The sequence below is a fragment of the Calidris pugnax genome, unplaced genomic scaffold, assembly GCF_001431845.1.
Source record: "Calidris pugnax isolate Ruff unplaced genomic scaffold, ASM143184v1 scaffold23, whole genome shotgun sequence".
Taxonomy (NCBI): domain Eukaryota; kingdom Metazoa; phylum Chordata; class Aves; order Charadriiformes; family Scolopacidae; genus Calidris; species Calidris pugnax.
In genome coordinates, this window is record NW_015090772.1 from 3,377,072 (window position 1) to 3,404,348 (window position 27,277).

General features: G+C 39.7%; 2 protein-coding genes across 6 annotated transcripts in view; one reads left to right on the forward strand and one right to left on the reverse strand.

Annotated features, from left to right (window-relative positions):
• AOAH (acyloxyacyl hydrolase) overlaps positions 1 to 1,908 on the forward strand; it is a 109,234-nt gene extending 107,326 nt beyond the window's left edge. For all 4 annotated transcript variants that reach the window (XM_014942427.1, XM_014942446.1, XM_014942420.1 and 1 more), the window contains exon 25: positions 765 to 1,908. In XM_014942427.1, the coding sequence (XP_014797913.1) occupies positions 765 to 893 (129 nt within the window). In that variant the 3' untranslated portion in view covers positions 894 to 1,908. The remainder of the gene's footprint in view (positions 1 to 764) is intronic.
• Positions 1,909 to 4,147: 2,239 nt separating this feature from the next.
• Positions 4,148 to 27,277, reverse strand: part of ANLN (anillin actin binding protein) — a 29,934-nt gene continuing 6,804 nt past the window's right edge. Inside the window, exons 5-25 of one of the 2 annotated variants that reach the window (XM_014942334.1) lie at positions 26,848 to 27,070; positions 25,692 to 25,885; positions 25,449 to 25,556; positions 24,872 to 24,971; positions 23,906 to 24,004; positions 23,193 to 23,413; positions 22,477 to 22,628; positions 22,012 to 22,159; positions 21,439 to 21,574; positions 20,931 to 21,113; positions 18,536 to 18,662; positions 17,533 to 17,581; positions 17,397 to 17,453; positions 16,000 to 16,038; positions 15,630 to 15,651; positions 14,497 to 14,609; positions 12,834 to 12,887; positions 9,853 to 9,939; positions 8,210 to 8,317; positions 5,945 to 6,117; positions 4,148 to 5,581 (exon numbers count right to left, since the gene is read on the reverse strand). In XM_014942334.1, coding sequence (XP_014797820.1) covers positions 5,458 to 5,581; positions 5,945 to 6,117; positions 8,210 to 8,317; positions 9,853 to 9,939; positions 12,834 to 12,887; positions 14,497 to 14,609; positions 15,630 to 15,651; positions 16,000 to 16,038; positions 17,397 to 17,453; positions 17,533 to 17,581; positions 18,536 to 18,662; positions 20,931 to 21,113; positions 21,439 to 21,574; positions 22,012 to 22,159; positions 22,477 to 22,628; positions 23,193 to 23,413; positions 23,906 to 24,004; positions 24,872 to 24,971; positions 25,449 to 25,556; positions 25,692 to 25,885; positions 26,848 to 27,070 — 2,517 coding nt within the window. In that variant the 3' untranslated portion in view covers positions 4,148 to 5,457. The remainder of the gene's footprint in view (positions 5,582 to 5,944; positions 6,118 to 8,209; positions 8,318 to 9,852; positions 9,940 to 12,833; positions 12,888 to 14,496; positions 14,610 to 15,629; positions 15,652 to 15,999; positions 16,039 to 17,396; positions 17,454 to 17,532; positions 17,582 to 18,535; positions 18,663 to 20,930; positions 21,114 to 21,438; positions 21,575 to 22,011; positions 22,160 to 22,476; positions 22,629 to 23,192; positions 23,414 to 23,905; positions 24,005 to 24,871; positions 24,972 to 25,448; positions 25,557 to 25,691; positions 25,886 to 26,847; positions 27,071 to 27,277) is intronic. The other variant, XM_014942343.1, reaches the window with a different exon arrangement.

The window sequence follows — 27,277 nt, forward strand, 5'->3', positions numbered from 1 at the left end:
GATGCCATTGGCCTTCTTGGCCACAAGGGCCCATTGCTGGCTCATGGGCATCCTGTTGTCCCCCAGGACTCCCAGGTCTTTCTCCTCAGAGCTGCTCTCCAGCAGGTCAGCCCCAACCTGTCCTGGTGCAGGGGGTTATTCCTCCCCAGGTGCAGCACCCTGCACTTGCTCTGGTTGACATTCATCAGGTTCCTCTCTGCCCAACTCTCTCAGTTTCTTTGGGCTTGCAAGGGTTTTATGCAGTGCTTTTGAAATACCTGCAAAATGGGTTTCTTTGGGAAAAAAATAAAAAAATAAAAATCAGACTCTAGGGCTTTTGGATAGAAGTTTATGGATCAAACATCGTAGGCGTGGTTGGAGACTATTATTAGACTGAAAGCCTGATGAGGGAGTTGCAGATATATAGAATCACAGAATGGTTTGGGTTGGAAGGGACCTTCAAGATCATCCAGTTCCAACCCCCTGCCCTGGACAAGGACACCTCCCACCAGACCAGGTTGCTCCAAGCCCCATCCAGCCTGGCCTTGAACCCCTCCAGGGATGGGGCATCCACAGCTTCTCCGGGCAACCTGTTTCACTGCCCATATGGTCCTCACTTTATTTTTACTGTTCAGAAGGATTTTCTCCCCCTTTAAGCAGCTGCATCTTCTTCGGGCAGAGGTTACAGTCCAGCTGGTGGCTTTACAGGGGAGTCTTTCTGGTGGGTGCGGTGCTGGCACGAACCAGCTCCCTGAGAGACCCGATGGCGTTTGTGGTGTTTGCAGATCGCGGCGGCCCTTGGGACAAGCATCACCTGGCAGAAGGCGCTGCAGGAATGGCCTCAAGTGCTCGGGAAGGAGAATCCATTCAACCACCAGATCGAAGCCATATTCAAAGACCAAGGTGGACACTGACCTCCCCAACGGCCGGAGCCCTGGGCTGGTTTAGGGTGACGCCTCCCAGCGCGGAACAAGACGATTAAAGATAAAGGGGGAGGGGAAGTTATCTGAACCAGTAGTGGTGGAAATAACCCAACAGCATCCTTTTGGGTTTGTATCTCCCCTGCACCAGTAGGCCACGCTTTGTCTGTGGAGCAACAGAAATAAAAAGCAAAGGAGATCTGCCAGTTTGACCATTTCTTGTACTGGTTTGCAAACCTGGACTATTTTTTTTCCCCCCATAGACGTGGCAACCTCCTGCCCCGACTTCACATCCCCCCTCCCCTGCAGAACATCATGTCTGGGCTTCCCATTTGTACCACCTCAGCTGTTCAACTCACCCCAAGGAGGAAGGGGAGGGAAGAAGCCCCAAACTCCTTGTGTTGCTATAAATTGTGTGGATGTCGTTGCCCTGACTGGCAAGACATTATTTAGCTCCTATTTACGTATTAAAATGTGCCAGGAATAAGGTGCCACTGGAATTTTGATTTCCCTGGCAGCAGCAGTCGTCCCCCCCGCCATGACAGTAACTTGACAACCCTCCACCTGTTTAAAACAGGTTGTTTTATCAAGCTTTTCTTCTTTCATCTTTCCTCTTTTGCTTCCCTAACAAACAGGATAGACCCAGTCCTGGATCTTTAAGAGGCAGGGCCCAGGGGATCCCTGAAGGCGCTGGGCAGCCCTTATCGGCTCCACCTAATTATTAGTAGTTTTTTCACCAGCTCACCTAACAAAATATTCTATTTTTCAGCAAAATAAATAAACATCACAAAATTGGAGACAGCTTTACCCTACTCCCAGCCTTCCCGGTGACAGAGGGATCAGCAGCATGAAATAGCCTTAATTACAGGTGGGGGGAAAAAAAACCATCTGGGAAATAGAAAGCGTTAACGTGATGTGATTAAAACATATCTATTCATTTTCTTCTTTTTGATTTTAATATTAATTCTTCATTAAAGTAGTTTAGTTCGTTCTAAACTTCTAAATTAAACTTCTAAATCTCCTTATCTCTTCCTCTCTTTTTGGGGGTTTTGGTAAATTCGACAGAAACCATGACACTGGGCTAATGCTGCCCAAGATCCTCTTCCTTTTTTTAGGAATACAGTCAATGGCGCATCTTTTATTAAGAAAGAAATTCCTTTGGGATAACTGCAAACATCTAAGTAAACATTCAAGTCTCCTACACATTCCTTAATTGAACGGCGCTTACTAATAAGGCCCCAATTCATTTAGATGTTACCAAAATTACCCGGTCTCCCCAGAAACAGATTCCACTCCCCAGAGATGTGCCTGAGGAAGACTATTTAGCACAAGGAGGAGGAGGAGGAAACCCACCTGCTCCCTCTGCAAACCCTCTCCACCCGGTGGCACAACCTTCCCTAGCCCCTGCCCGGGCAAAACACCTTCTAACTATTTTTTATATTATTCAGGTTTCCTGTCTTTCATTAAAAACACACCAGGACAGAGACAAACCCATCCACGTGGTTTTACTACAGCCCGAGCGCAGCATAGACGATAATTATAGAAAATCAGATCGTTTTCCTCTCCACCAAAATAGGGAAACGTAGCAATTAAAAGGGAGAAGGGAAAAGTATGTGTTTAGAACCCGCGGTTTCCAGCGATCTCATTGCAAATGATTGCATTTTGGTGGAGGTTGGAATTTAATAACACCAATTAGGAGTTTTACAAGCTGCTAAAACTGAGATCTCCTCAGCTAAAATAAGCTTCGTTGCCCAGAGCGAAGCGTTTTCCGTTTATAGACTTTCTTATTAGTGAACATCTTGGAGCTCTGAACAACAGGGAGGGGGGTGGAGAATAAAGAAAATAAAATTAGAACCACATCTTCTCAATCCAAGGCGCCCCTGAAGCCCCGTAGCCGAGTCCCAAAGCAAAGCTCTGGACTGTGCCTAGTGCCCCACACCCACAACGTTACGGGAGACCCTTTGATGGGGGGTCTCTGAGGGACCTTTGACAGGGGCAGAGACTCCAGTTGTAAGCCCTGCAGTAAATATTTACAAATAAAGATGAGTTTGGAGCCAGTTGAGCTTTTCCAGCCCCTGCCTCTCCCCGTTATTTCCAAAGAATGCAAAAAAACAGCCAAAGACCTACCCCCCCCAAACCATGAGGACAGCTCCAAAACCAAACATGGTCCATCAAGGGCTTTTTGGGGAGCAAGTCAGAGCAGGTGAACACAGGGGAGGGTTACATCCTGGGCTGGTTCCAGGTGGGAAACAGGAAGGGGTATTTTTGATGTCATTTCTGTTCATAAACTCTTTTTACCAAACTTCAAGCTTTGCTTGAAATTGGTCAGCAGGAACTGGTTTTGAGGCACAGAACAATGGCAGCTGCCCTGAAGCTGTTTGAATTCGCACAGTCTGGCCTCTTCAATAAAGGATCTATGAGATACATGAAAAACTACATTTGCCAACAATTTTGAGAAGTTTTTCCACAGCTCACTCTTAAAAAAAAGCAGGAGAATCGTAGAATGGTTTGGGTTGGAAGGGACCTTAAAGATCATCCAGTGCCACCCCCTTGACTCTTAAAAAAAAAGCAGGAGAATGGTAGAATGGTTTGGGTTGGAAAGGACCTTCAAAATCATCCAGTTCCAACCCCCTGCCCTGGGCAGGGACACCTCCCACCAGACCAGGTTGCTCCAAGCCCCATCCAGCCTGGCCTTGAACCCCTCCAGGGATGGGGCAGCCACAGCTTCTCTGGGCAACCTGGGCCAGGGTCTCACCACCCTCACAGCAAACACAAGAGGGGAGAGCAGGTCAGTCAGGCTTCTATGGGCTTGTTTCATAATTTAATGAAACTCATTAGGTATAAACATCCACTTGAAAGTTTGGGTGGATGGCCTGCCATGGACCCACAGATGACATTTCCTCTTCTCCACTGTCCATCTCGTGTTCCTGATCCGCTGCCCTCTCCATCCCAAGAGGAAAGAGCCATCCCTTTCCTCCATACTGGATGAGCTGCCTCCAGCAGCCTCTGCAGGCATTTAAGTTCCAACCAGTTCACAGGAACTACCCATGGACAGTCTGGCCTCCCACTACAAAATTTGGTCCTTACTATCCCCGAGGCATCACATTATTTTCCCAAATCCCGTGGTATTTTGGGATACACACACCAAACAGAATCCTTTCTTAAACATTGTGTGGAATCCAGCCTTTTTTTCCTTCAGTCTACAAAGTAGCATCTCAAAAGCCTAAATGACATTATGAAAGAAAGCATAAAGTGTCTTATTCTTTATTTTAAATGAATAAAATAAATCTGAATACATCGTTTGGAAATACTTAAAGAGGTCAGAAAAAGAAAAATAGATTTAAAAGGACGAGTACAAAAGTAGCAGGATGAAAACAGTATAAGCTAACGGAATTTAGTGTTTCGAGCGTGAATATATAACAGCACGAGTAATTTTAAGTCTTCCACTATTGCAAATGCAATAGCAAAGTAATGAGATAGTATTTCACTAAGCCCAGTGAAAAGCTGTGAAAATCACAAGTTTTAATTCAATAGTTTTGCCATTTTAATGATGGGTCCGAAATACTGTTTTCATCTGCATTTATGGACCTGTCTATGAGGGGGGAGAAGACCCATTCCTTCAGCCAGCGGCGTATTACTTGGTACGTAGCAGCTTTGTAGTGTCTTTAAAAAAGAAAACAAAAGCACTTAACAAACTATTCTTAGTTCTCAAATGGAGAAGTCTCCCTTGTACAAACCACGAAGCCTCAGGAAATACTGATGCATATGATCCTAAACCTAATTTTTTTCCCCCTTTTTTTTTTATATAGCAGTCCTGACAAAAAAAAATATCCGAGAGCTTTCGTTTCTATCAAAGTGCAATACACTGCATACATAATTCCACACCTGTCCAGCACCTGGGACACGTGCCGTGCACTTACCTGTGCCAGCTTGTAGGAGAAATGGCCACAGGAGTATGCAGATACCGTGTGTGCCTTTTCTTCTGACCAAAAGGACACCGTGCAAGCAAGAAACACCTATATTGCATGTTGTAGAATATACTAGCAACTTCTATGCCTGATCATTACAAAAAAACACCAACAAACCCTCCAATATTAAATTTTGTGCTTCAGCACTACCCTTGTTAGAGATCTCTGAGCTATTGTTCATTTCAGAAAGCCGAGCTATCCGGTCAGCTTGGTTTTTCACCACCCTCTCCCTCCCCTTCTTGCCCTGAAGGACCTCAAATAATTTAGTTGTTTAAAGAAGAGAACGTACGGCACTAAAAGACTTCCAAAAAAGGAGTTACTTAAATATTTAGCACATTTAGAAACAGCTAATCGCTTCCTACACCATACTCCAAAGCTAGGAATAAAAACTTTTAAAATTCTTAAAATGAAATAAAAATACTGCATAACATAGTCTTATATAACGTTAAATACTCTTGAATTTAAAGCATAAGTGACCCAGAGGACGTCCCGCATTTTCATTTAAGTTCTTTTTTTTGTGTGTGTGTGTGTGTAGGTCACGTAGTTTTTTTTTTTGCATCCATGTTTTCTTCCTATTTCCCTTCCAGAGTTTAAAGCTTCCCGATGGGTTTGTAGCAGGCATCAGGCTGCCACATGCGAAGGTCAACAAGGACCTGGTTGAGCTTTTGCATCCAAAGGTTGCGCTCTTCCTTAGTATCAGCAGACAGCCAGTTCCTAAAAAGGCAAAGAACTCAATGGGTTAAGATAAGTCTTAGATAATAATTAAGCCTCTACTTATTCTAAAAAAGATCAAGCTCATCCAGGGAAGCCCAAACAGCAGGGGAAAAAGTGAAGTCAAATATCCCACAATCCTGCTACCCAGCATTTGTGCTTCTGGAAAAGCTGAGTTCTTTGTCCACAGGAGATGGAAATGGGACAACAAGACAAAACAGGACTAAAAGTGAAAGCGTCATCCCAAAATCTTAGCTGGAAAGTCAAAGCTGGAAAGCTCCTAAATGTTATTAAAACTCGAGGCTGAACACCCCTCCCACGCACAGCCCGTGTCCTGCCCCAGCCCTCGGGATGTCATCCGCTCACTTGGTGACGCAGAGCGTGTCCCTGCACTGGCTGACCAGAGTCTCTCTGTCATCTTCCCTCTGAGGACGCACGGTTATCAGCTCAAAAGTGTTGGGCCGGGCACAGAACTCCCTGTTGGCAGGTTCAATCTGATGATTAGTGCAGTTGGCCAAGTTTATCCGGCCCAAAGGATGCTGAAAGGAAAAGTTAGTTCGTCAGTCAAGCATACGGCAATCAGAAGTCATTCTGAACATATACATGGACAATTTTTGCCATATTAAATGACACCCTCCCACCCCAAATCAATTACTCCATACAAAAAAAAGAAGGATTCCACTTTTTGCATTTAAGAGCCATAGCTGAAACAAGATAATACAGACAATGGAACATGCCCTGTTCAGCTGTGTACAACACAGCCAACAAATCCACCCCTTTCCAAAGGTTCTAGAAAAATATATCCCCCCCCCTTTTCTTTATTCCTTAAAAAAAACCCAACTTTAACTCTCAAATTCAAGAAAGCTCCATAATCAAATCCAAACTGAAACACTAAACCCTGTCAACGGCCAAAGAAAACAAGCACTTTGGAGATGCCTGCGTCGTTCTTGTCAAAGCCTATGGATTCCTCCTCAAACATGCAACTAAGGCACCCAAGCGTCACCTCCAGCTGCTTTAGCTCCCTTCTATAGCCAACAGCTAGACCCTCTCAAAGAGCATTCTGAATTTCAGGGCACTTATCTCTTCCTGCCCACTACAGACAGAGGCTCAGCTGGATGCCTGAAGTTAGTTACAGACCTGGGCTCCAATCCTTCACACCTGCAGAATAGCCCCATCAAGGAAACATCACAAGCTGCTCCCAGCTCGGAGAAGAGTTTGCTATTTATGGGGCATGTTCACTACACTATTCCATAGCTGGTTAAAATAACCTGAGTTACAGGAAAAAGAAGGATAGCTCCATTTCAAGGAACATTAAGGAACAGGTTGCACATCGGTGACGTACGTTCAGCCATGGGGATTCTATTTCAAATAAAATAATCCACAATTTAAAGGAATCATTGCCCAGTATCAGTATTTCTGAGCTACATCTTTCTCTGCATGATAGAACAGATAGAGCAGGAGTAAAGGGAGGCATTTAGTAATGGCAGAGTTTAATATTGCTGCAGATGATGGTGTATCAAAAGAATATAGCTGACCCTTTCTCAGAACGAGAGTGAAACAAGCCTAGAAGATTTTCAAGAACAGAATCTGGAAAACAAACCAAAGCTGCTTTCTCGCAGACAAAAGCAGAATAGGAACATTTTTCTTGCTTAACTCCATTTTTTTTTACCTATCTCCTACTACAGTAGGCAGAGATTTTTTCCTCTTGCCTGGCAGGGAAAGAGAGTACATTGATATATTTTGGCAATGTCAACTATCAGCATATGGCCTTCCTCTGTTAGCGAGGAAAAAACTAAACTCAGGCATCTGGATTGGCATAGAAGACCCAAAAGGATCAGAATTTGCCGCAGAGTTTGGGAAAAAAAGTGTTCTGCCAACAAACAAGAAAGTGTTTAATGGTAAATTGCTTAAGAAAACCCCTCCTGAAAGCAGTCTTTAAAAGGACCTGGAAATATTTCAGAAGGTACTGCAGGAACAGGCTAAGGAGACAAGGTTCACCTCAGGGACAGATGAACCTCTGATTTGAGTCATCAGCCAGGCAATAGCTTAGGTTCCTGTGAGAACCATTGAAAAGGCACCAGTTTCAGCTACAACGTAGAGCTGCAAGGGAACAATGACTGCAAACAAGGTAGTTTATAATTACAGCTACAGATAGTTTATAATTACAAATAATTACAGCTGTGCTTCTGCAATATAGAAAGATTCTATATTCCCTCTAATTCTTTACCATACTAAGTGTTAAAGTCAATATTTTTGTCTAAAACTTAAGGCAACTAGATACAGCCTGCTTATGAAGCTGTTCAAGTCTAATCAATTTCAGTGAAAGAATTAGTCATTTGACAAGAGCAATGAAAAGCCTTAGGACTAAAGGGGAAATTTAATATGGATCTTCCTCCACTTTTCCCCTTTCCCACCAGATTAAGTGGTCAGTTTCCAAGTCTGCTCTGATTTGGGTCAGATTTATAAAGACAAGTTCCCTCCATTCCCCGAGGAAACTTCATGAGCTTGAATCTCATGCTTTGAATATACTTAGCAGTTTTTAAGTCTAAACATTACTGTCATTAGAAACGACCAGCTAGTTGTGTCAGGTACTCCAGGACTTTAGATTTGAGCTTTGTAAAACACCTTTACCTTTTGTTTTTCGTAATCCGGGTACGTCCAGTAAGATATACAGTTTCCAGCCAGCACACACCAGCGTCTATGCCATGCTCCGAATCCACTAACGTCTTCAAACATAGTCTTAAAAAAGTTTAAAAAACAATGTAACATTACACCCCGAGCTTTGCCTGTACTATTTTTTCCTACTGGAATGGTTCTGCCAGTACAACCCTTCGTAGGAGTAAGTGAAAGAAAAAAAAAAATATACTGTACTAATAGAAGTCTCTCCCAGGATGTATTTACTTCCCCGATAGCATAGAAAATGGACTTACACTATCATTCTCAAGTTTGCAACCTTTTGCTCAAAATATCACTATTTCAAGTCACTAGATTTTCATGTAAACAGTGCTAAGCATTCCTGTTATTTGAAGATAATGGATGGTTACTTATAGCTGATACAGGATGAACGGTTCACAAAACATGTATTAGTATCGCCTAATTGATTACAATTAGGCAGTTAGCTCATCTTTGACTTGCAATTCAGGATTACAGAACACTTGGCTATTCTGCAGGACACACTCAGGAGTCCAGTCAGTTTAAAAGAAATTAGAAATTGATTTTTAAAGTGTTTGTGTTGGCAGCTACTTTCCTGGATGCAGCATTATGCCAATTTCAAGCCCCATTTCCTTAGCACAGGAATGGAAAGTTTAGTATCTGCCTTCTATTCCTGATCCCTCTTGAACTTGTACAGAACTTTCTTTCTAATTAAATTTTGAGTGGTGTTTTTCAGTCTTCACAATTCATATCAGAGTTTTTAATGCTGCAGGGAGTTTTCAAACTCTTACTCTGAAAAAAATTGATTTGCATGTACACCATTCATCAGGCTTTACATATTATATAGTTGAATTAAAGAAGGCATTTCTTAAAGTAGTACACAAAAACATGGGATAGCAAATACCATAAGCATGTGAAATGTTTGCATCCGATGAAATCTGTTCGATTTCAATTAAGGGAAAGGAGACAGAACTGCTTGAAGAGAGTCTAAAGACACTCTGATTTCTGAAAATACTAAAATAACAGCAAATGTTAACGTTTTGCTGAAGTATTTTCATAGCACATTCACTGCCATCTGCTGGACACAAACTCAACAGCTTCATTTATTAGGCCCAAGTGCCACCTGCCTCTTCCAAGTCCAGTTTTAGAGAGAGAACTACTCAAGATGGTTCTCAAAAAATACTTGTGCTTCCTTGGAAGTCAAAGTTTGTGAACAAAGAGTAAAAAAAAAAAAAAATCAAATCTTTTGCTAGGGCAAATTTGGCTTTACTAGACCAAAAAAAAATAAATTCAAGATGTCCCGTAGAAGTTTCTGGCAGAGAGACTGGAATCTCATCTCACATCACAAATTATAGCAAGAGAAGGTTAACTGAAGTTCAGAAGAACAGATGAGAAGTGTTTAGAAGAAAAAGATATACAAACTCCTAAAAGGTAACTTTAATTTAGGCATGTTTAGCAGATAAATTAATTTTGAGGTCTGGTTCAGAGAGGGGTGGGGAAAAAAAAAAATAAGCAGTTTTCAGCTTCACAATCACTGCAAATACATGCATGAAGTTAACAAAGTGACTACATTTAATAGAACCTGCAATTTCCAAGGAAAGGATTTGAAATGAATGCCTTACCAAGAAGCCTTTCTCCTCCACAGAAGAGTCCACTTGGCATTTTAACTTTAGATATATATGACCTTCCAAAGGAGACAAAAAGGGAACCTGTGAAAAGTAAAACCATTAGTCATTTAATGTGGACACCTCTCAACTCCACCAGTTCAATCAAGCCACCTGCACCAGAGTTAACACTGTCCTGTTGTTAGGATCTTCAGCCAGAAAGCAGCAGTCAGGCTCAAGCAAGACAGTAATAATCACTTTTTGTTTCAAGTTCATTTAGAAGCTTTTCAAGGCTTGTTTACATATTAGTTTGCTGGGTACATATGCACAAACATGCTTCTATCTAGAAAAAAAACAGGCACTCCAAGCATGGTTAAAAACACAAGGCACCAGTCCACATCCTGCAAGCTTCTGTTTAAGCCTGACATTAAGCTGTTTGGAAAAATATCAAAATGGGCTTAAAAAGGATTGGTACTTGGATGCATTTATGGCAGATACTGACATAGTAGTGCCTACTCAGATCACTAGTTGTATAGAAGAACCTAGGAGGTGAAAAAGTAATGAAAGCAGTTCTCAACTGACACTCAAAGTGTTAAGTCAGTTCAAACAAAAGAGGTTCCAAGTCTTATCTTCTACCATTAAAAAAAAAAAAGCAGCCTAACTACCATACCAGAGGTTAGTTAAATGGGTATTCAATATTCAAAAGTTTAGAGGAGCAGCACACCACAAGGACTGCCTTTGGACTTCCCCCAGTCCCTCCCCACAGCACCCCACTGAACTGAGTGCTGTCAAAAAATCAGATCCTTTTTTAAAAAGATCCTTCCCCTAAGGAAGCTAAGAGACAAATTGCTAATTCAACAAGCAAACTGGCACAGCACCCCACTGAACTGAGTGCTGTTAAAAAATCAGATCCTTTTTTTTTTTGCCCCCTAAGGAAGCTAAGAGACAAATTGCTAATTCAACAAGCAAACTGTGATCTGCAGGGCATTTTACATACCATATTTTGTTGCTGATCTGAATAAGCAATACTGTAAGAATCTTGGAAAAAAAATAACGTCAGAAACATCCGTGCTTTGTCTCACTAGGGAAACTAGAAAGGCTGATGGTGCTACTCAGATACAAAGAAAGAACCATTTGCCAGGGAATAGGCATGTGCACACAATAGTGAAATAGCTTTTAAAGCCATGGAATTCACATTGATCAAACAGGATTAAATTTTAGTGGTAGTTAAGATGAACAAAAGTAACCCTCAGTAGTTAAAAGTGTACATCTGTAGGCCTGCAGAACACCAAAATAGATGTTGTGGTTAGAAAGGGATTGCCTCTGAGTTGTAGGGATACTGCAGCTTCCCCCCAGACACGGGATATGCAGGTGATCAAATCATTTTTACATGTTAGGTCTGCTTAATTATGACAGTGTGCATGGCTTGGCCCTAAAATATAGCACAGCAAAATTCTGACTATCGATGGTCTGCATGACCATTTGAGAAGCAAAAATAGTAAAATGTTTGTACATAGTAGAGTTTGTAATAAATAGTTAAAATAAAATAGTTTGCAATAAGTTGCATCAGTAATGGATTTTTATCAAAGACAACTCTAACCCTACGCGCTACGCCAGGGAATATCTGCTTATATCCTACCAAACCGCAGTGAAAGCAGTATCTGATTGAGGGCCTCAAGGAAGTTCAGCCAATTCCCCACTCCAGGTGTGTAGTTTTTGCACTCCTTTCTAATTTATGTGAAGGACAAAAGAAATCTACTTTGTGGATTATGAAGTTTACCAGTGAAGAGCTGTGAGACACTAAAGCAAAAAGGCTGTATGACAAATGGAACATATCCCTTACGCAGATCCTACACCACCATTACTAATTACTAAAGCAGGTCTCAAAACACCCTCCTGTGCACCTAATGAGAAAATATTCAATTCCAGTCAACAATATATCCCCTTCAAAAGGGAGTGGGGTGGAAAGCAAGCAGTTTGTTGACTATCCAGCTAGGTGAAAAGAGAACTAAAGCCCGTGACTAGGTTGGCTTACGTTCTGGTGTAGTCACTCATATCTACAAGAAATTGGCTTACTGTCACAGAAGATTATTTATAAAGATACTCAAGATAAATGTCAAGAATTTGCAAAAATTGGGTTCTTAGACTTTTTGATTAGAAATGGGAGATGACAGATACTAAAATGCTTAATTTTGAGAGAAAACATATAATCTAAAACACCTTCTGCTGAGGGATCCGAGGTAACTATTAACTAAAAACTGTTTTCAGAGATTAATGACCAATTACTTCTTTTAACCATATCAATTCACGTAATTGCTAAAGCAAGAAATGTATACAAACAGCAAAATATCTTAATTGCACATTTGCATACACATAAGAACCTCACGTTTTTACATGTTTAGTTCTTTCAAAGTTTTAGTTCTTTATGACTGCTTTTCCCTTAAAAAACAAAGGTCTTGACACAGTCTCAGTAGAATAAGAAACAAGATATTTAGTGTGCAAGTGATTTCTTTTTTTTTTTTTTTCAGTGGCAAAAAGCTGAGTTAAACTCACATTTAGGCCACAAGTCATTTTTTCCCTGGTCCTCTTCTCAGCAGAGTAGCTGATTCTATGTTCTGTGCAGTTCATCAAGAAATTGGCTCAAATTTCCTAACTAGCAATCTTTAAGAGACACATCAATTTGTTTTGAAGTAAGAAAACCCCTCCAGTGATATAGGAAGGCAAAAGGCACGTGCTAGTTAGGGAAAAACCCTAGGTGGCCCAAAGAACTTTGAGTTCTATCAGCATGTTTAGCACTGTAAGGGACAGGGGTAGAATTCTGCAAGTCTTAAAGGCTCCTAACATCTTATGTTCTGTTAGTAAATTTTTTTAAGCATTTTCCTAGAAGAATTAAACAAAAAAACCAAAATCAAATCTGCAAAAAGGTCAGCCAGCCATGAGCAACATGCACTAGGAAGCAGTTTCCTACTTCAAGTTATAAACTAAAGGATCATAGCAACCTTGTTCTGGAACATATAGCCCAACAGATCTTTTTCCTCCCCTTCAAAATTTATCTAGGGAAAAGAGAAACATGCTCAATGCGATTAGTGTAAAGTTAAGGTTTATAGAATAAAGGGCACAGTTACACATGAGTACATTTTGGCCCTTTCTACACTGAATTTAAACAATGCATATAAAAAGGGAAGAATAAAACTTAAAAAAACCCGATGAGATTGATTTCATATTACAAACACATGGAGCAAGGTAAAAGGCAGCTGTTTGGTACAGCCATGGGCCAAGTCAAAACCGGAGCTTTACAGAGGTGATAATTTAACAAAGTTATCTGACAGAAAGGGGAATTCTTATTGATAACTGTTGAAGTTTGCACATGGGAAAAATTAACCAAGTGGTGGTTTCCCTGGAATTCTATTTGAACCTTGTACTACAGTTTACTAGTCCAGTCCAGTGTCCTCACCTACAGAGTCAACTAAAAAAAGGTTTAAATTCAAATTGCTGAATATGATGTAAAAGCTGATTCCTGTAACTCCAAGAACAAGAAACTTTCAATAACCAAGCCATACACAAACTAAGGTGTCTACACACAGTTCTGGTTAAGAGGAACATTTATGATGAAGAACCCAAGTTGGCACTTGTGAAGCTCACAGAGCAAGTAACAGCAGTGCAATTCCACTAGTCAGTTCCGCAGACTCTTTCAGTAAAGGACCCTGCTTCTATCCATAAAAAATAAGTTATAAGAAGCAAGGTGCAATTATTGTGATTTTTTTTTTAATCTTGTGCACAAACACAACCAATACTTGTTATCTCAAGCTATAATTGCAACACTACTATGATCACAATAAGACTTAATTAGCCAAGAAGAAAATTTATTCTTATGCTGCTGTTTGGATAGATAAAACTGTAATTTAGCACTACCATAACCTGCAGTAGCTTTTGAATTAATTGAAGTTAGCTTAGGATAGCTGCTGGCATAAACACCTATTAAAATAGGTTTCAGGTATAAGATATGAGTTTAGAACGCAAGAACGCATTTTTTAACTTTTAATGGTAAGAACTAATAAACGTGTTCTGTTTAGACAAAACTAACAGTATAAAATTCAATAATATTTCAAAACATAGCTTGTGTCTACAAATTTAATTGGGAAAGAAAACTCATACTCCTAACAATATTCAAATGGCAATTTTAAAGTGAGTTAAATATAGAAAATTTCAAATACTTAATTGTCATTAAAACACACTTAATGTTTGATTTAGCAATAACTGCAAGACTAAGGGCAACAAACAACATAAAGACCAGGTACAGAGATGCCAACTGCATACATCAATTTTTTTGTCAGTGAAAGCAATTCAGTAACCAAATGCCTTCATTATCTTTGCATAACCATAGCTTAGATTGAGCTACAGAAAGGAAAGAACATCTGGCATAATGCCTTCAGTCTTTTTCTGTTGTGTCTCAAAATTCTATTTCAGTCATACGAAAATAGATGTGAATAACAACAGCTATACATTATATATGTGTGTGTATACATATATAAATAACATGTATAAACCTACATTGCAGTCATGGGATTGTGATTTTGCCTGAAAAGAGTAAACCCAGACTCATATTCATTTTTCTGGTAGCATGCAATTACCTTTGGATTAGTAACCAATAATTTCCATTACCTTGCTCAATGCAAATTTGGCATTTCCTACAGAAGACAGCGATAGCTTGTGGGATCCAACGAGGATAAAATTAGTAGTGCGTACAGCATTAGGGCCACCTGGGCTGGCCATGGCTGTGGAGAAAAAAAAAGTTAAAGTCATAATGTAACACACAATCTTAAAAAGGCTTTATTTACACTACTGTACACGTGCCCTACTCAGTCCTCCAGGAGAAGCACTCTTTGCAGGGCTGTGCAGCCCAACAGTATATTCAGAAAGGATCTTGGTGCCTACGTTTCTCCCCAGTACAGAAGTGTTGAAATATTCATAAAGAAGATGCCAAAGCCTTTCAGAAAGAAGCGTTGAAATATTCATAAAGAAGATGCCAAAGCATTTTAAGATGTCTTAAGATGTCTCAGGGGGACAGAAAGCACCCTAGGGCACACTACAAAGCACATATGCCCTGCAGTAGGAACCTGACTTTCCAATCTCTTCACCTTTTCCCAAAAGACATGCTGTAGTCTTCCAGAATCTACCTACATTCCTCTTTGCACTTTTATCACTAGAAACAAGCACTATGGCCCAGGCACAGGCATCTGACAAGTGGCAGCAGCACAGTAGACATTCTAGAGTTAGTTCATGAGCTCCTTGTTGCTGCAGTTTGTACTAAAGGTAGCTCAAGTATCTCATACTGTAGTCAGACAAGTGTATAACACATTTTTTATGTTGTTAGAAAAAAAACTCGGAGATGCTGTTCCTCTCGCCCAAGAGTCAGAAATATATAAACATGTTAAAAACATTACATACAAGCAACACTTCAGAATCTGTTTGTATTTTCAATTTTGCTCTGTATTGCTTTGTTGACATCAGACTCTAGTTCAAAGTTTTAAAATTCATTTGATTTCACCTTTTCAGGTAAACCACAGGCATCTGATACCAGATATTAATTTTGATTTTGTGACAAGATCTTCCATTAAATGTAATGGTAACTTGGATATAAACATAGGGCCAGTTTCTGAGCTGACAAACTGACATCGTTCTGGGCTTATTACTCCCAAATTATCATCTGTTACAAGTAGTATTTGTTGATATACTGCTTTAGACAGCAAGTGTAGATTGTTCATCTCAGCATCAAATATTTAGATTTTACTTACCTGGAGTAAGGAGTGTGCTTTTCTAGAAAGAGAGAAAGAAATAAAAGCTTGTTAGAAGTTACATTTCCACTACTTTCTACAGAAGACAAAACCAGGGTAGAAAGAAACTTGATCTGAAGTAACAAGCAAACAACAACTTGAAAAGAAAGCCCAAATAAATATGCAGTCACTGCATATTTCCAGCATTACATATTTAGAGCTTTTAGCTGTTTCTTGAGCTGAAGAATTTGGCAGAAAGCTGGATGGTTTCTGGAGTTTCAAGTGTGGGACACAAAATGCTTACTATGGGCATGGCCTTACTCAGTGTGAGGATATGGCCTTTGAAAGTGGTCATAACCAGATCTTGTTAAAACATTACATTCATACTTACGGAGGTAATAGACGTTAATAATCTCTTTGGAGTAATAACCTACAAAAGAATATACAAAGATAAATGCCTTTGCTACCAAATTTGTCCATCACATTAGCATGAAAATTAGACAATGAAGTTACTGAAGGCTTATCTAAATAAATTTTGAACGGATACTAGTTGGAATGAGTAAGTCTTCTTTGTCTGAGTGTAAGACTTCAGTGGGAGGAATGCTACATATCAAAGAAATATTTGCTGCAGAAAAGTTTAAGTGTGCATTAGCTCGGGATGGACAGCATGCATTTGAAAAAACAAACTTTGACATTTTTCCTTCATGGAATGGGGCTTCAAAGTTTCATTTGCTGTTTAACAGTTAACAATACAAGTAGAGAGATGTTCAGTGTGCTACTGTTGTATATTATCTATATTTTCAAGTGAAAAATCTTAAGTAAGACTTGAAGCTTGTTAAAAAGCAGATACAGGACATCATCAGCAAACCTATAACCCCTCTGCCAAAACCCTTCAGTTTTAAGCAAAGATTCCTTTACACTACAGCACAGGAGAGAAAGAAGCCCTGGACTTCAAACTAGCTTTATTGGGGAATAGGTGGAAGCATGCTTTCACTGCACCAAATTAAAGATTAAAGAAACTTCCTATTCCTGTTTGCAATGGAGAGGATTTAAGTATTCATTCCAACGGTTTTGAAAGACACTCAAATTTCTGGTTTTTATGAAGTGACAGATAAGGAGGGAATTAGACCTAAAATCATTAGTACATGGGTATGCCCAGCTATTGGAATGACAAGAAATAAACAAAACAAAAAAAACTCTCTCACACACACACCCCCCAAACAAACCACCACACAACCAAAAACCACACCTCCAGAAAGCCATTGGCTTGTTTGGTGTCACAAAGCCTTACTAAAGCACAAACACTTGAGATATGCACCCTGTCCAAGATGAAATTTTTATGTCCAAGGAATTATTAAAACATTTGCTTTAAAAAAAAAAAAAGCATCTAGTGCTTTTACTTAACACTGGGCAGAAAGAAGTGTTGCAGTTGATCAACAGAACCTCTAAGACAAATCAAACTGGGCATATTGACTGGTGTAGTTTAAGTAGAAAGCATGGGCACTGAATCATTATCAGAGGCACCACACCTAATAAATAAAAGTTTGCTAAACATAGCATTTTGCAGCACTAGTAGGGCTACTTCTCCTTCCCCTCCGAAATATTTCAGACTCAACTGAGTGCTGCAGGTCCAATCTACTAATAGCTGCAGGTCTCTATAACCTATCTGTCATTGCAGATGTTCCAAGAAAGAACAAGATAACTATTAGTCAGTTCTCCCTGAACACTGCAGTCATCCTAGTGCACCTTCTGTTGACATACAACTATTGATTTTCGTGTTTAATTTACCTTGGATTTATTTGCCTTTTTCCTTTTATCAGTGCTTGTAACTTCTTTTCTCTGCACCTGTAAGGCAAGAAGGTATTAAGAAAGTACAACACATCATTCTCCCTTACCCATCCTCTTGACAGGAGCTTATACATACCAAACTGTAAACTTCTAGATTTATTTCAAAGTCATTTGACACATCATGCCTAAAAGGGAGGAGAAGGAAAAAATAAATTAAACATAGACTAAAACAAAGTTTGTGGGGTTTTTTGGTGTTGTGGTTTTTTTTTTTTTTAAAGTTACTCTTTATGTTCTTCCCTCCTTCCACTCCTTAAAACCCTCCAGGGAGCAGCTAGGTTCTACGCAAGAGAAGGTAAACCATGGTGGTGACTAATAGCTATTACCTTATTAGTAAGTCAGTTTGTCCCTGCAGGCCAATAGTGGTTTTTGAGATCCTGTCACATCTATGACAGTACTCTTCAGTGCAAGCAGCATTGCTGGTTTTAAGATTTGAGGGTATAACTATGTCAAGATACCTTCCAGAACTCAAAGAAATGGAAGGAGGACAAGAGGCAGACAGAGTGCATCTACCATTTCTCAGATTGCACCCTTCAGCCCACTCCTGCCACACATTTCTAGAAACAAAGCTATCTACTCAAAAAGCCCAACCTCTAAGTAAAAATTCCAGTTGGGCTGCACTTTAAAAAGGGAGTTTACTTATTTATTTTAGAATACTTTCGCTAACAAAGAGCCATTTGAACTCACAACACTTTTTAAGCTAACATACAAGAGCTGAGGTTTAAGCTTTGAAAGTACTATTTTTTCCAGATACTAAAACCAAATAGCTATATAAAGTGTTAGTTGCTGCAAAAGATAAAAAACCACATCAACTCAAATCCATCTGTCATTGCAGATGTTCAAGAAAGAACAAAAGTAGAAAAAGGAAGAGATAAATCAGCTGATGGATGATCGAATAAATCTAAATTGCTCTTTTGAGAGAAGTCCACTCCAGCTATTTGTTGAAGCAAATACTCATACCACAAGACCTCACCATATTTGTTTGCAGGATATAACATCCTTCTGTGAAGATTTTAAACATTTTTAGGCATACTCCGCCATCAGAGCTGAAACTGGTTCCAAAACAGTTTCTTTATACTTACAGAGCAAATGTTGTATTGAAAGTAAGAGCATCTCCATTCAGGGAGCTCGCAGTACTTGCTAGTGGAGTTGCAACCATGTTTTCTGCTCCAGATCTCAGTATTATTACATAGTAGTAATTTGCTGCTTCTGTAAATACAGATCAGATGGTTTTGTTAGCCAGATGGTGTCCAAGTATCTAAAACCCCTTAAGTACTACATTGCCATTAAACACATTTGTTTCACCCCACTTAAACACTTGGTTACAGTCAAGGTTTGCTTATGAACTAAACTCTTAAAACAAGCTTTTTTTTCCCCCCGTGGCCACTGTGAGACTGTCTTCGTGGGACCCACAACTGTGTTACTGCCTGGGGCACCTTGGGCCAGACAGACACTGCCCAGTGTGTGAGAGTAGAGAGGAAGAACTTGCAGTCAGATAGAGCAGTTCATCTTAGGTCGTTACACTCCGTTGTTATTCTCCAGGCCTGCCAGCTTAACCACACCTCAGCTTTTGCTCCTGCCCATTCTCGTGCTTTTTTCAGTCTTACAAAGGCCCTGGTTATCCAGGCAACTAATTTCCCTAACATTTTGCATGAGGGAACAAAAAAAAAAAAAAAAAAAAAAAACCCCAAAAAAACACACTAGTACTACATTGCCATTAAACACATTTGTTTCACCCCACTTAAACACTTGGTTACAGTCAAGGTTTGCTTATGAACTAAACTCTTAAAACAAGCTTTTTTTTCCCCTGTGGCCACTGTGAGACTGTCTACAGGGGACCCACAACTGTGTTACTGCCTGGGGCACCTTGGGCCAGACAGACACTGCCCAGTGTGTGAGAGTAGAGAGGAAGAACTTGCAGTCAGATAGAGCAGTTCATCTTAGGTCGTTACACTCCGTTGTTATTCTCCAGGCCTGCCAGCTTAACCACACCTCAGCTTTTGCTCCTGCCCATTCTCGTGCTTTTTTCAGTCTTACAAAGGCCCTGGTTATCCAGGCAACTAATTTCCCTAACATTTTGCATGAGGGAACAAAAAAAAAAAAAAAGACAGATGACCACAAGCACACATCTCAATAGGAAATAATTTGGAGTTTCTGCAGCAAATTACTGAAGAGTAAGGCAAGAGGCTCAATAATGCCAAGTGCTGGGTCCTGCCCTTGGGTCCCACCAACCCCCTGCAGCGCTCCAGGCTGGGGGCAGAGTGGCTGGAGCTGCCTGGCAGAAAAGGACCTGGGGGTGTTGGTCACCTGTGGGCTGAAGATGAGCCAGCAGTGTGCCCAGGTGGCCAAGAAGGCCAACAGCATCCTGGCCTGTGTCAGGAACAGTGTGGGGAGTAAGAATTGGGAGGGGATGGTTCCCTGGACTGGGCACTGGGGAGGCCCCACCTTGAGGGCTGTGTCCAGTTTTGGGCCCCTTCCCACAAAAAAGACCTTGAGGCGCTGGAGCAGGTCCAGAGAAGGGCAAGGGAGCTGGTAAATTAGGTTAATTAGGCCAGATATTTACATTTATATTCTTGGCTGTGGTTTTATTTGAAGATATAAAAAAATCCCCAAACCAAACCCCCACACTTTTACATATATATAGGACATTTAAACAAGAGAATGAGAAAGGCTACATATGAATTCATTAGTAGAAGTTTTGCAACTGATATTAAACAAGACTCTGTCCAATGATTTTTGGCCTTGAGTTTTAGTGAGGCAAGAAGTAGGAACCAGTTCAGATACAATCGTATTCTGTGGCATCATATAAAATAGCTCTGGTTATTGTGGGCTTGCAGATTCTTTGAACAACCACATGGCAGAAGCTTACTACGTTCCAGGATAAGTCTCTAAGCTAGAGAGAGAATTGCCAGATATTCTTCTGGAACAAGAGAAGAAACAAGTCCACATTTTAATGCTTTAAGCACTTAAATATGACAAGCTAATGGAAGACTAGTCTTGGAAGATTAAGTATTTTGGGGATTTTAACAGAAGGACTGAAAAAACAGAAGCTTAATGAGCACTTCACAACACCACAGAGGTTGCAACTTATGTAATGATATTTAGTACTAGACTTGCAGCCATCAGAAAAATTTCAAGGCAGCAAGAGAGAAGACAACCTGAGATACAAAACTCTACTTCCTCCCCAACAGGTAACAGAGGATCACAAAGATCTTTAAGACTGGATGGGGAAGTCTTGATAAGTTTCTTGAACATCACAAGCCAGAAAAGGTTGCAACTGAACCAACCATGAAAAATGTTGAAAGCTTAGCCAAAAAAGCAGATGAATTAAGTGTAATGGCTAAATTTTCATTGCCCCCAGAGTTCTGACAAACACCAACACAAAAGAAAAAAAAAAACAAGGAGAATGAACTAGAAATATAGGGAGAATGGAGAAAGGGAGAGGGAAGGGATAAAGCTTTCAGTTGCTAATTTTACCTGGCTTTTGAACCGTACCACACACAAAGTCTGCTTTTAGAGGTAGACGCATTTCTGAGATGGAGACAGATCCCCTGGATGGAGCAAGTTCGGTGGATGTAGAAGCAGTTTTGTTTCTTTTATTGTGAGGTCCCTCACTCTTCAGTTTGTTCAGCTCTTCCAATAGAGCAGTTCTTTTCTCAGCTGCATAGAGAAATTAATCAATTATACTTTTAAGAGGGAAAAAGTAGGACTGAACAGTTTGGGGGTTTTTTTGCCATGAGTCTGGAAAATGCAACAGAAGTGTTAATCATCTTCCAGAACAGTAGGAATATCAGGGACAAGGAAGACACAAACATCCTCTTGCCTACAAAAGCAGCTGAGACAGAACAGATATCCTCTCCTGTTTTCCAGGTGAGGAGCTACAAATAAGCAGCTACAAGGTAGCACAATAAAAGCACTGCCAGAGTTCATTAATTTTTCCCAAAGCGTTTATGACAAAGAATTCAACCTGAGTCTAAGAACCTACTTGCAAGGAGAAGAAGTCTCTCTGCCTCTGCTTCTTCTTGTGATCCTTTTCCATGTTCCTCATCAAAACAGCAGTTCAGAGCTTGACTGGCTTGATGAATCACTGTCTGCTGCATGTTGATCTCATTATTCAGCTCCTAGAGTAAATCAGTAATAAAAATAATTAGCAAGAAGAGAGAAATTTGGCATTACATTCAAACAGGGAAGTGTCTTGAGCAGTTAACCAGAAATTCAGCAATGTAGGTGAACAAGGCACCAGTAAATATCAGAATATTGCCTAAAGAAAGTATACATTTATCAATCTTGCCTAATTCAAAGGCAGCAATAAAGTATAGATTTCCCCTCCTCAAAACGATGGCTTATTCTCTCCAGACTTACTCTGTAGCATGATCCTTCTAAGAGATGCATTAGCTGTCCAAATTGTGCACTATCATTCCCTACCATTAGATACTTATGCTGAACAAGCTAGTTTTGCAGTTCTAAGCAGTACATTAATGTCCTGGACATTCACAGGAGAAATTAAGAAAGGAGATGGTAAATTAGAGAAAGGATTTTTAAGGAGTAAAATAGATACCTGCATTTTCTTTTTGATATTGACTTGATCAGACGGGCCATTCTTTTTCATTTCTAGTTTGGAAGCAGCATCTTCTTTGCGAACAATTATTTGCTTTATTGAAGGACGATCAGTTTCTTTAAATCTTTGAGATCTATATGCATCAACGCTTTTAAAAAGAGGGAACGCCATTAAATGTTTCAGATATATGCCAAGCTTTTTTTCTTATCAATATACATACATAGGCATCAGGTATTGATGTTTTCCATCTTGCCTACATGGCTTTAAAAACAGCATTCTATTAGCTCCTTTGAAGTTTAAGCAATGTAAAGACTACACAGAGACAATCTTTGATAAAGGCAGAGATCTTGAAAAAAAAAGCTTTGTCTGTAGCTTAAGCAGGATACTTCATTAGAAGAGTTTAAAGAGTCAGTGTCTTAATTTGCACATTTAGAAAATCAGGTGTAGGTTTTTTGTGTTTATTACCTATATGGAAGGTTGCGATCTTCTGATGTAGAGCCAATACTGTCTCCAGATTCTGCCCTGGGGACTTTAGTCCTTTGGAACTTTTCGGACTTCAGACTTACATCACTGATACTGCTACCTTCAGCAGGTGACTTACAAGGAGAACCAAAGGCCTGGGGAGAAGAAAAGGATATATTACAGATATCAGTCCGCATTAATTCTTTAAGTGCTTTCTTCTCACCTTTACTTCTTTTGCATGTAAACAGAAAACAGAGGCTACTTAACACTGCTAAACAGACATTTTACAGATATTTCCTAGGACACAGAACAAGCCAATTATTTGTTTAGTTTAAAGGCACCAACAGATCATTGAACTCAAGGAAATTTCACCCTTAGTTTCCAAACTGTACAGTTACATAATTACTTCTCTTCAGATTTTCATCAGTGACCACTTTATTGAATGCACGTGTATCACTGAAAAGTCAAGCACAAGTAATAGTTGTACATACTTAAGCTTGATTTAGCAAAAGTTAAATCATTTGTTAGTAGAGCACCCAATACACTATGCTATTTTCAGAGGAAAATAACTACCCTTTTATGCTTTCATTAGCAAAATGTCATTTGTAACTTCACGATTTGCCCAAGTATCACAATGCAACAAAATATCACTGTTCACAAGCAAGTTGTCTATCTCTGTGTGATAAAGCATCTCGTCCCCAACTCCTAAGAACTCTCACCTCTGGACCAACAGATTCCACGAGAGGGGTTAACAGAGACATTGATGAAATATTCAGCGACTCTTCCTGCTCATCCTCATCACTTTCACCTTCCAGGCTCATTTCTTTCTTCAGCTTTTCTATGTCTGGACCATCCTCTTCAAGAATTTCAAATATTTCATTTATCACTTTCGAGCTATTCATCTCATCATCCACACTCATTTCGATTTCACATATATCATCTGAAGTGTGATGTTTTAAAAAATATTAGTATCATCAAGACTAAACTCTTCATTCTCATTAAATGAACAGAAGGCTAACAAACAAGTTAACTATTTTTGCTTTTCAAGCAAGCTTGATTAAAAAGCACTTATTACAGTTAGGCATATAGAACCCTAAAGTATACTTCCATCCTTATTTTAATATACTATTTTCACATATACTGCATAATTGATAGATAGAAAATAAAAATATGCACTTGTTAGATAAGTTTCAACTTTTTAGTTCAAACAGGTCTGAAACAACCGCAAGTCCCATGGTGAAGCAATCATTTCTCTCCTTTCCCAATAAACTTTCAATATCAGCATTTTACTATTCCTTCAAGACTTGAACATCAAGAAAGAAGGGTTACAATAAAAGAAGCTTCCCAGTTTGTTTTACATAAACCTCATTACAAAACACACAAGTGTCAGCAGACAGCCAAGTGCATTAATATATATCTACTCCATACAAACCTTTCGGTTTCTCAGCAAGTTGTTCAAGTTTTCCAGGGCCCTTTGGTTCACTTATCTCCAGAGGGCTGCATTTATCAGTCTCTTCACGTTCAGGAGCATCTAAGTAATTTATAAAAAAGGTCATTGAAGATTATATCTAGCCTTTGAATTTATTTTTTTTTTCAAATTATTGAATTTTGGAAGTTTAATATAGCTAGATGAAGTATTCCAGTTAGCTTTTTGTCAACAACAGAGCATTAGAATACACACCCTCCGTAACCTGTACAGCTAGATTGCTCTCTTATAATCAGAAAGCTGACAGCGCAAGAAACAACGCTGAAATCATAGTAGATTGCACTCACTCAAGAGCAAAAAGGGAAAATTTAAAAAACAAACAAAACCGCCACCACACAAATCACCACACACCCAAGCCAAGAGCAGGACATCATCCTGGTTTTCCTAGAAGCACATTTGACAGCCTGTTTGCCTATAAGAAGTGTTAAACAAGTTCACTCTCTTTCCAGAGAGCTGGAGGCTCTTCCACTCAGTAAGCACCACAAAGCACGTCACCAGTATCTCTGAATTCTTTTGACATCCCCCTACTACAAGAATTAATATCATAAGGGGATACAGACAAGGGAAGAGTTCTCTCCTATTTGATTAGTGGGGAAATTTGGATACTCAGGTACAGTACAGATTTAAATCTATAACTGATGATTCCCATTCACTCTCCCTACATTTAACGTGCATGAAAGTATGAAACATAGGTAAACCAACTGAGAAAGAAAAAGGCAGTCTTGCCTTTCAAATAGTATAGGAGTGCAGAGTGTTCATACATCATCATACAGGAGGATTGAGACAAGTCAATAACCAAATAAGAGGTCCAGTTTTATACATCAGTGCTACCAGCCTCTTTGTCTGCTCATGAATGTCAAGGGTAGTGCCTCAGCCCAGTATTAGCCACAGGCAAACAGTGACTGTTCTTACCTGAAGACTCCGTGCTGGGAGACTTTGCCGGCTCGTCACCTGCCGATCCAGTGGCATCAGAACTAGGAGGTGGTTTTGGACTAGCCTGAGATTGGCTTTCCTGGCAAAAATAAAAACATAGCACATTCAGGAGGTAATGTTCAAAGTGACCAAAAAAAAAAAAAATAAAACCATTTCCAGAAAGAAACATATTTTAACATCTGGTAGGAAAAAGAGGTTGCCTATCCAATATCAAGAAGGATCCAACTTGTTTGCGTATGAAATTCAGCTGAAGTACTAAATACTAAATTGAGTGTTTTTGTGAGGAGCTTTGTTTTTAAAGTTATAGAATATAAAAAACCCACACTCAACATCATCAAATAAATAAATAAATCAGCTTAAAGCAGTATCATTACTTGTCTCCTTAACTGATTCTGCAGGAAGAAAAAATCTCGACAAGCAGACTTGCGCAGCCTGAGCATTCACAGAGCATAGGTTTTTATCTTTTATTTACATTTGCACATCTATCCCTATGTTCAGAACACGTTAAAGCAATTCACAGGCTATCAACTTTTGATATGTGGAGATAACACATTACCATTTTAGCTTCTGGAAGCTTTCTCTTCAAATTTCCACTTTTCTCTGTACTCCACAGATTTCCCCTATCAAACCGGCCACGTAGACATGAAAGTTCTCGTTCACGTTCCTAAGCAAATACAAGGGAACAAGGGAAAAGGTGGCAGCTTTAATGTCAAAAACATTTCAGATTCCTCAAGTAGATGCAGAACAGTAAGAATCTTCCCCCAGCTTATAAGCAAGCTATTAACATAGCAAGTCATACCTGCTTAAGCTGAAGCGCTAAACTGGCAGTAGAGGAATTATCATTCTGTTTGAGAAGCCTTTCCTGGATTGTCCTTGTCCGTGGGGTGACAATGGGTGTTCTGCACTCAGGTGTATTTGTAGCAGGACTCCGGGCACTACGCTCTTGACAGCGCTCCCCAAAGCGTTCCAGGAAGGGCTTAATTCCCGATCCCCCTACAAGAACAATTGTTTTACCTTGAAAGAATCTCTCGGAAACACAGAAGGAAATCACTGCCATTTTGCATCCTACTGAAGGTTCTCAATGAAGCAATTAAGCTGTCTCCTTTACAGCTCTTGCTCCGTTATACTTTATACAAACTGAACCTGAAATGCAAGTCACCGCAGTAACAGAACACTGAAGTTAATAAAGCAGCAGATCAGAGCAAATAGATTTCCTTCTCTTACTAGAGTCCACATGTGATCCACCAGTTATTTAAATGGGTTTGCTTTTTTGACATTTTCCCTACAACCAGCCTCACCTGCATCCTTCATGTAAATGAACATTCTAGTACACAAGGTGGATACATCGTTTGGCATCCAGCCTACTTTATTGAGCTTATCTTTTACCGTCAGCATATCTAGAGACACACACTTGCTCTACTGGCCATCATTTCAAAGAGTTCAAGCTATTAGTCCAAGTTTCTGAGCCCACAAGCAGCTGAATTTAAAACTGGGCATGATTATTTGTTTCAACATCAACGCTACCAATGAAAAAAAAGACACTATGCAGAGTTACGGCATCTACGGGCATTTAACTTTGATTTCTTCAAATGTATGAAGACTCTTTACCTTATATAGATTGGATACACTTAGTATCCAACCATTTGAAAGCAGCTTTGAATAGTCTCAATTAACTGATGTTGACAGGATACATTTTTACATAGAGAGAAAAGTTAGATGGATTTTGCTCTAAAGAGTTACTAAAATCATCTCCAAGAAAACACCCTTGCAAAATATGGAAGCTGTAGAATTTCTGATAATTATCATAGAACTCTCCAGGACTTTACTCAAGTTGCAGCAGGAAACAGACATTATCTGATACATTACCATAAATTCTTAACTAATATATTATTTTCAACACAGGACACATAAGCCTAATTTGAGTGAACATTTATTGAAGCTGATGAACAGCTTACCTGGTGTTGTGGGTGTAGCCTTAGGTTCAAGTTGCACATGTGTTCCTTTGACTGGCTCTTCTTTGGACTGAACTGGTTGAGGCACAGTTGATTTTGCTGGTTGTGTAGGCTTCTCGGTTTCCTGAGGGCTGCAGGGATTCTCTGTTTGCAGTTGTCCTACTTCAGAGTCTTTAGAACAGGGAACAGTGACTCTCGAGGTTTGTGTTAAAGAATTGTTTGGCTCCTTAAGAAGGGAAGAAGGCACATCAAGATGATGAGACCGTATGTCCTTATTCTCTCGAGGAAAAAGAATGAAAGTATTCTGCATAGCCTACTATAACATAACACATCTATTCCATCAACATTAAAAAGAGCTGAAAACAAGTGTTATAAGCTTTTTGTAGATTTTTCTTTTTATCCAGTATTTCAAATTCTTTCAGCATTTGATTCT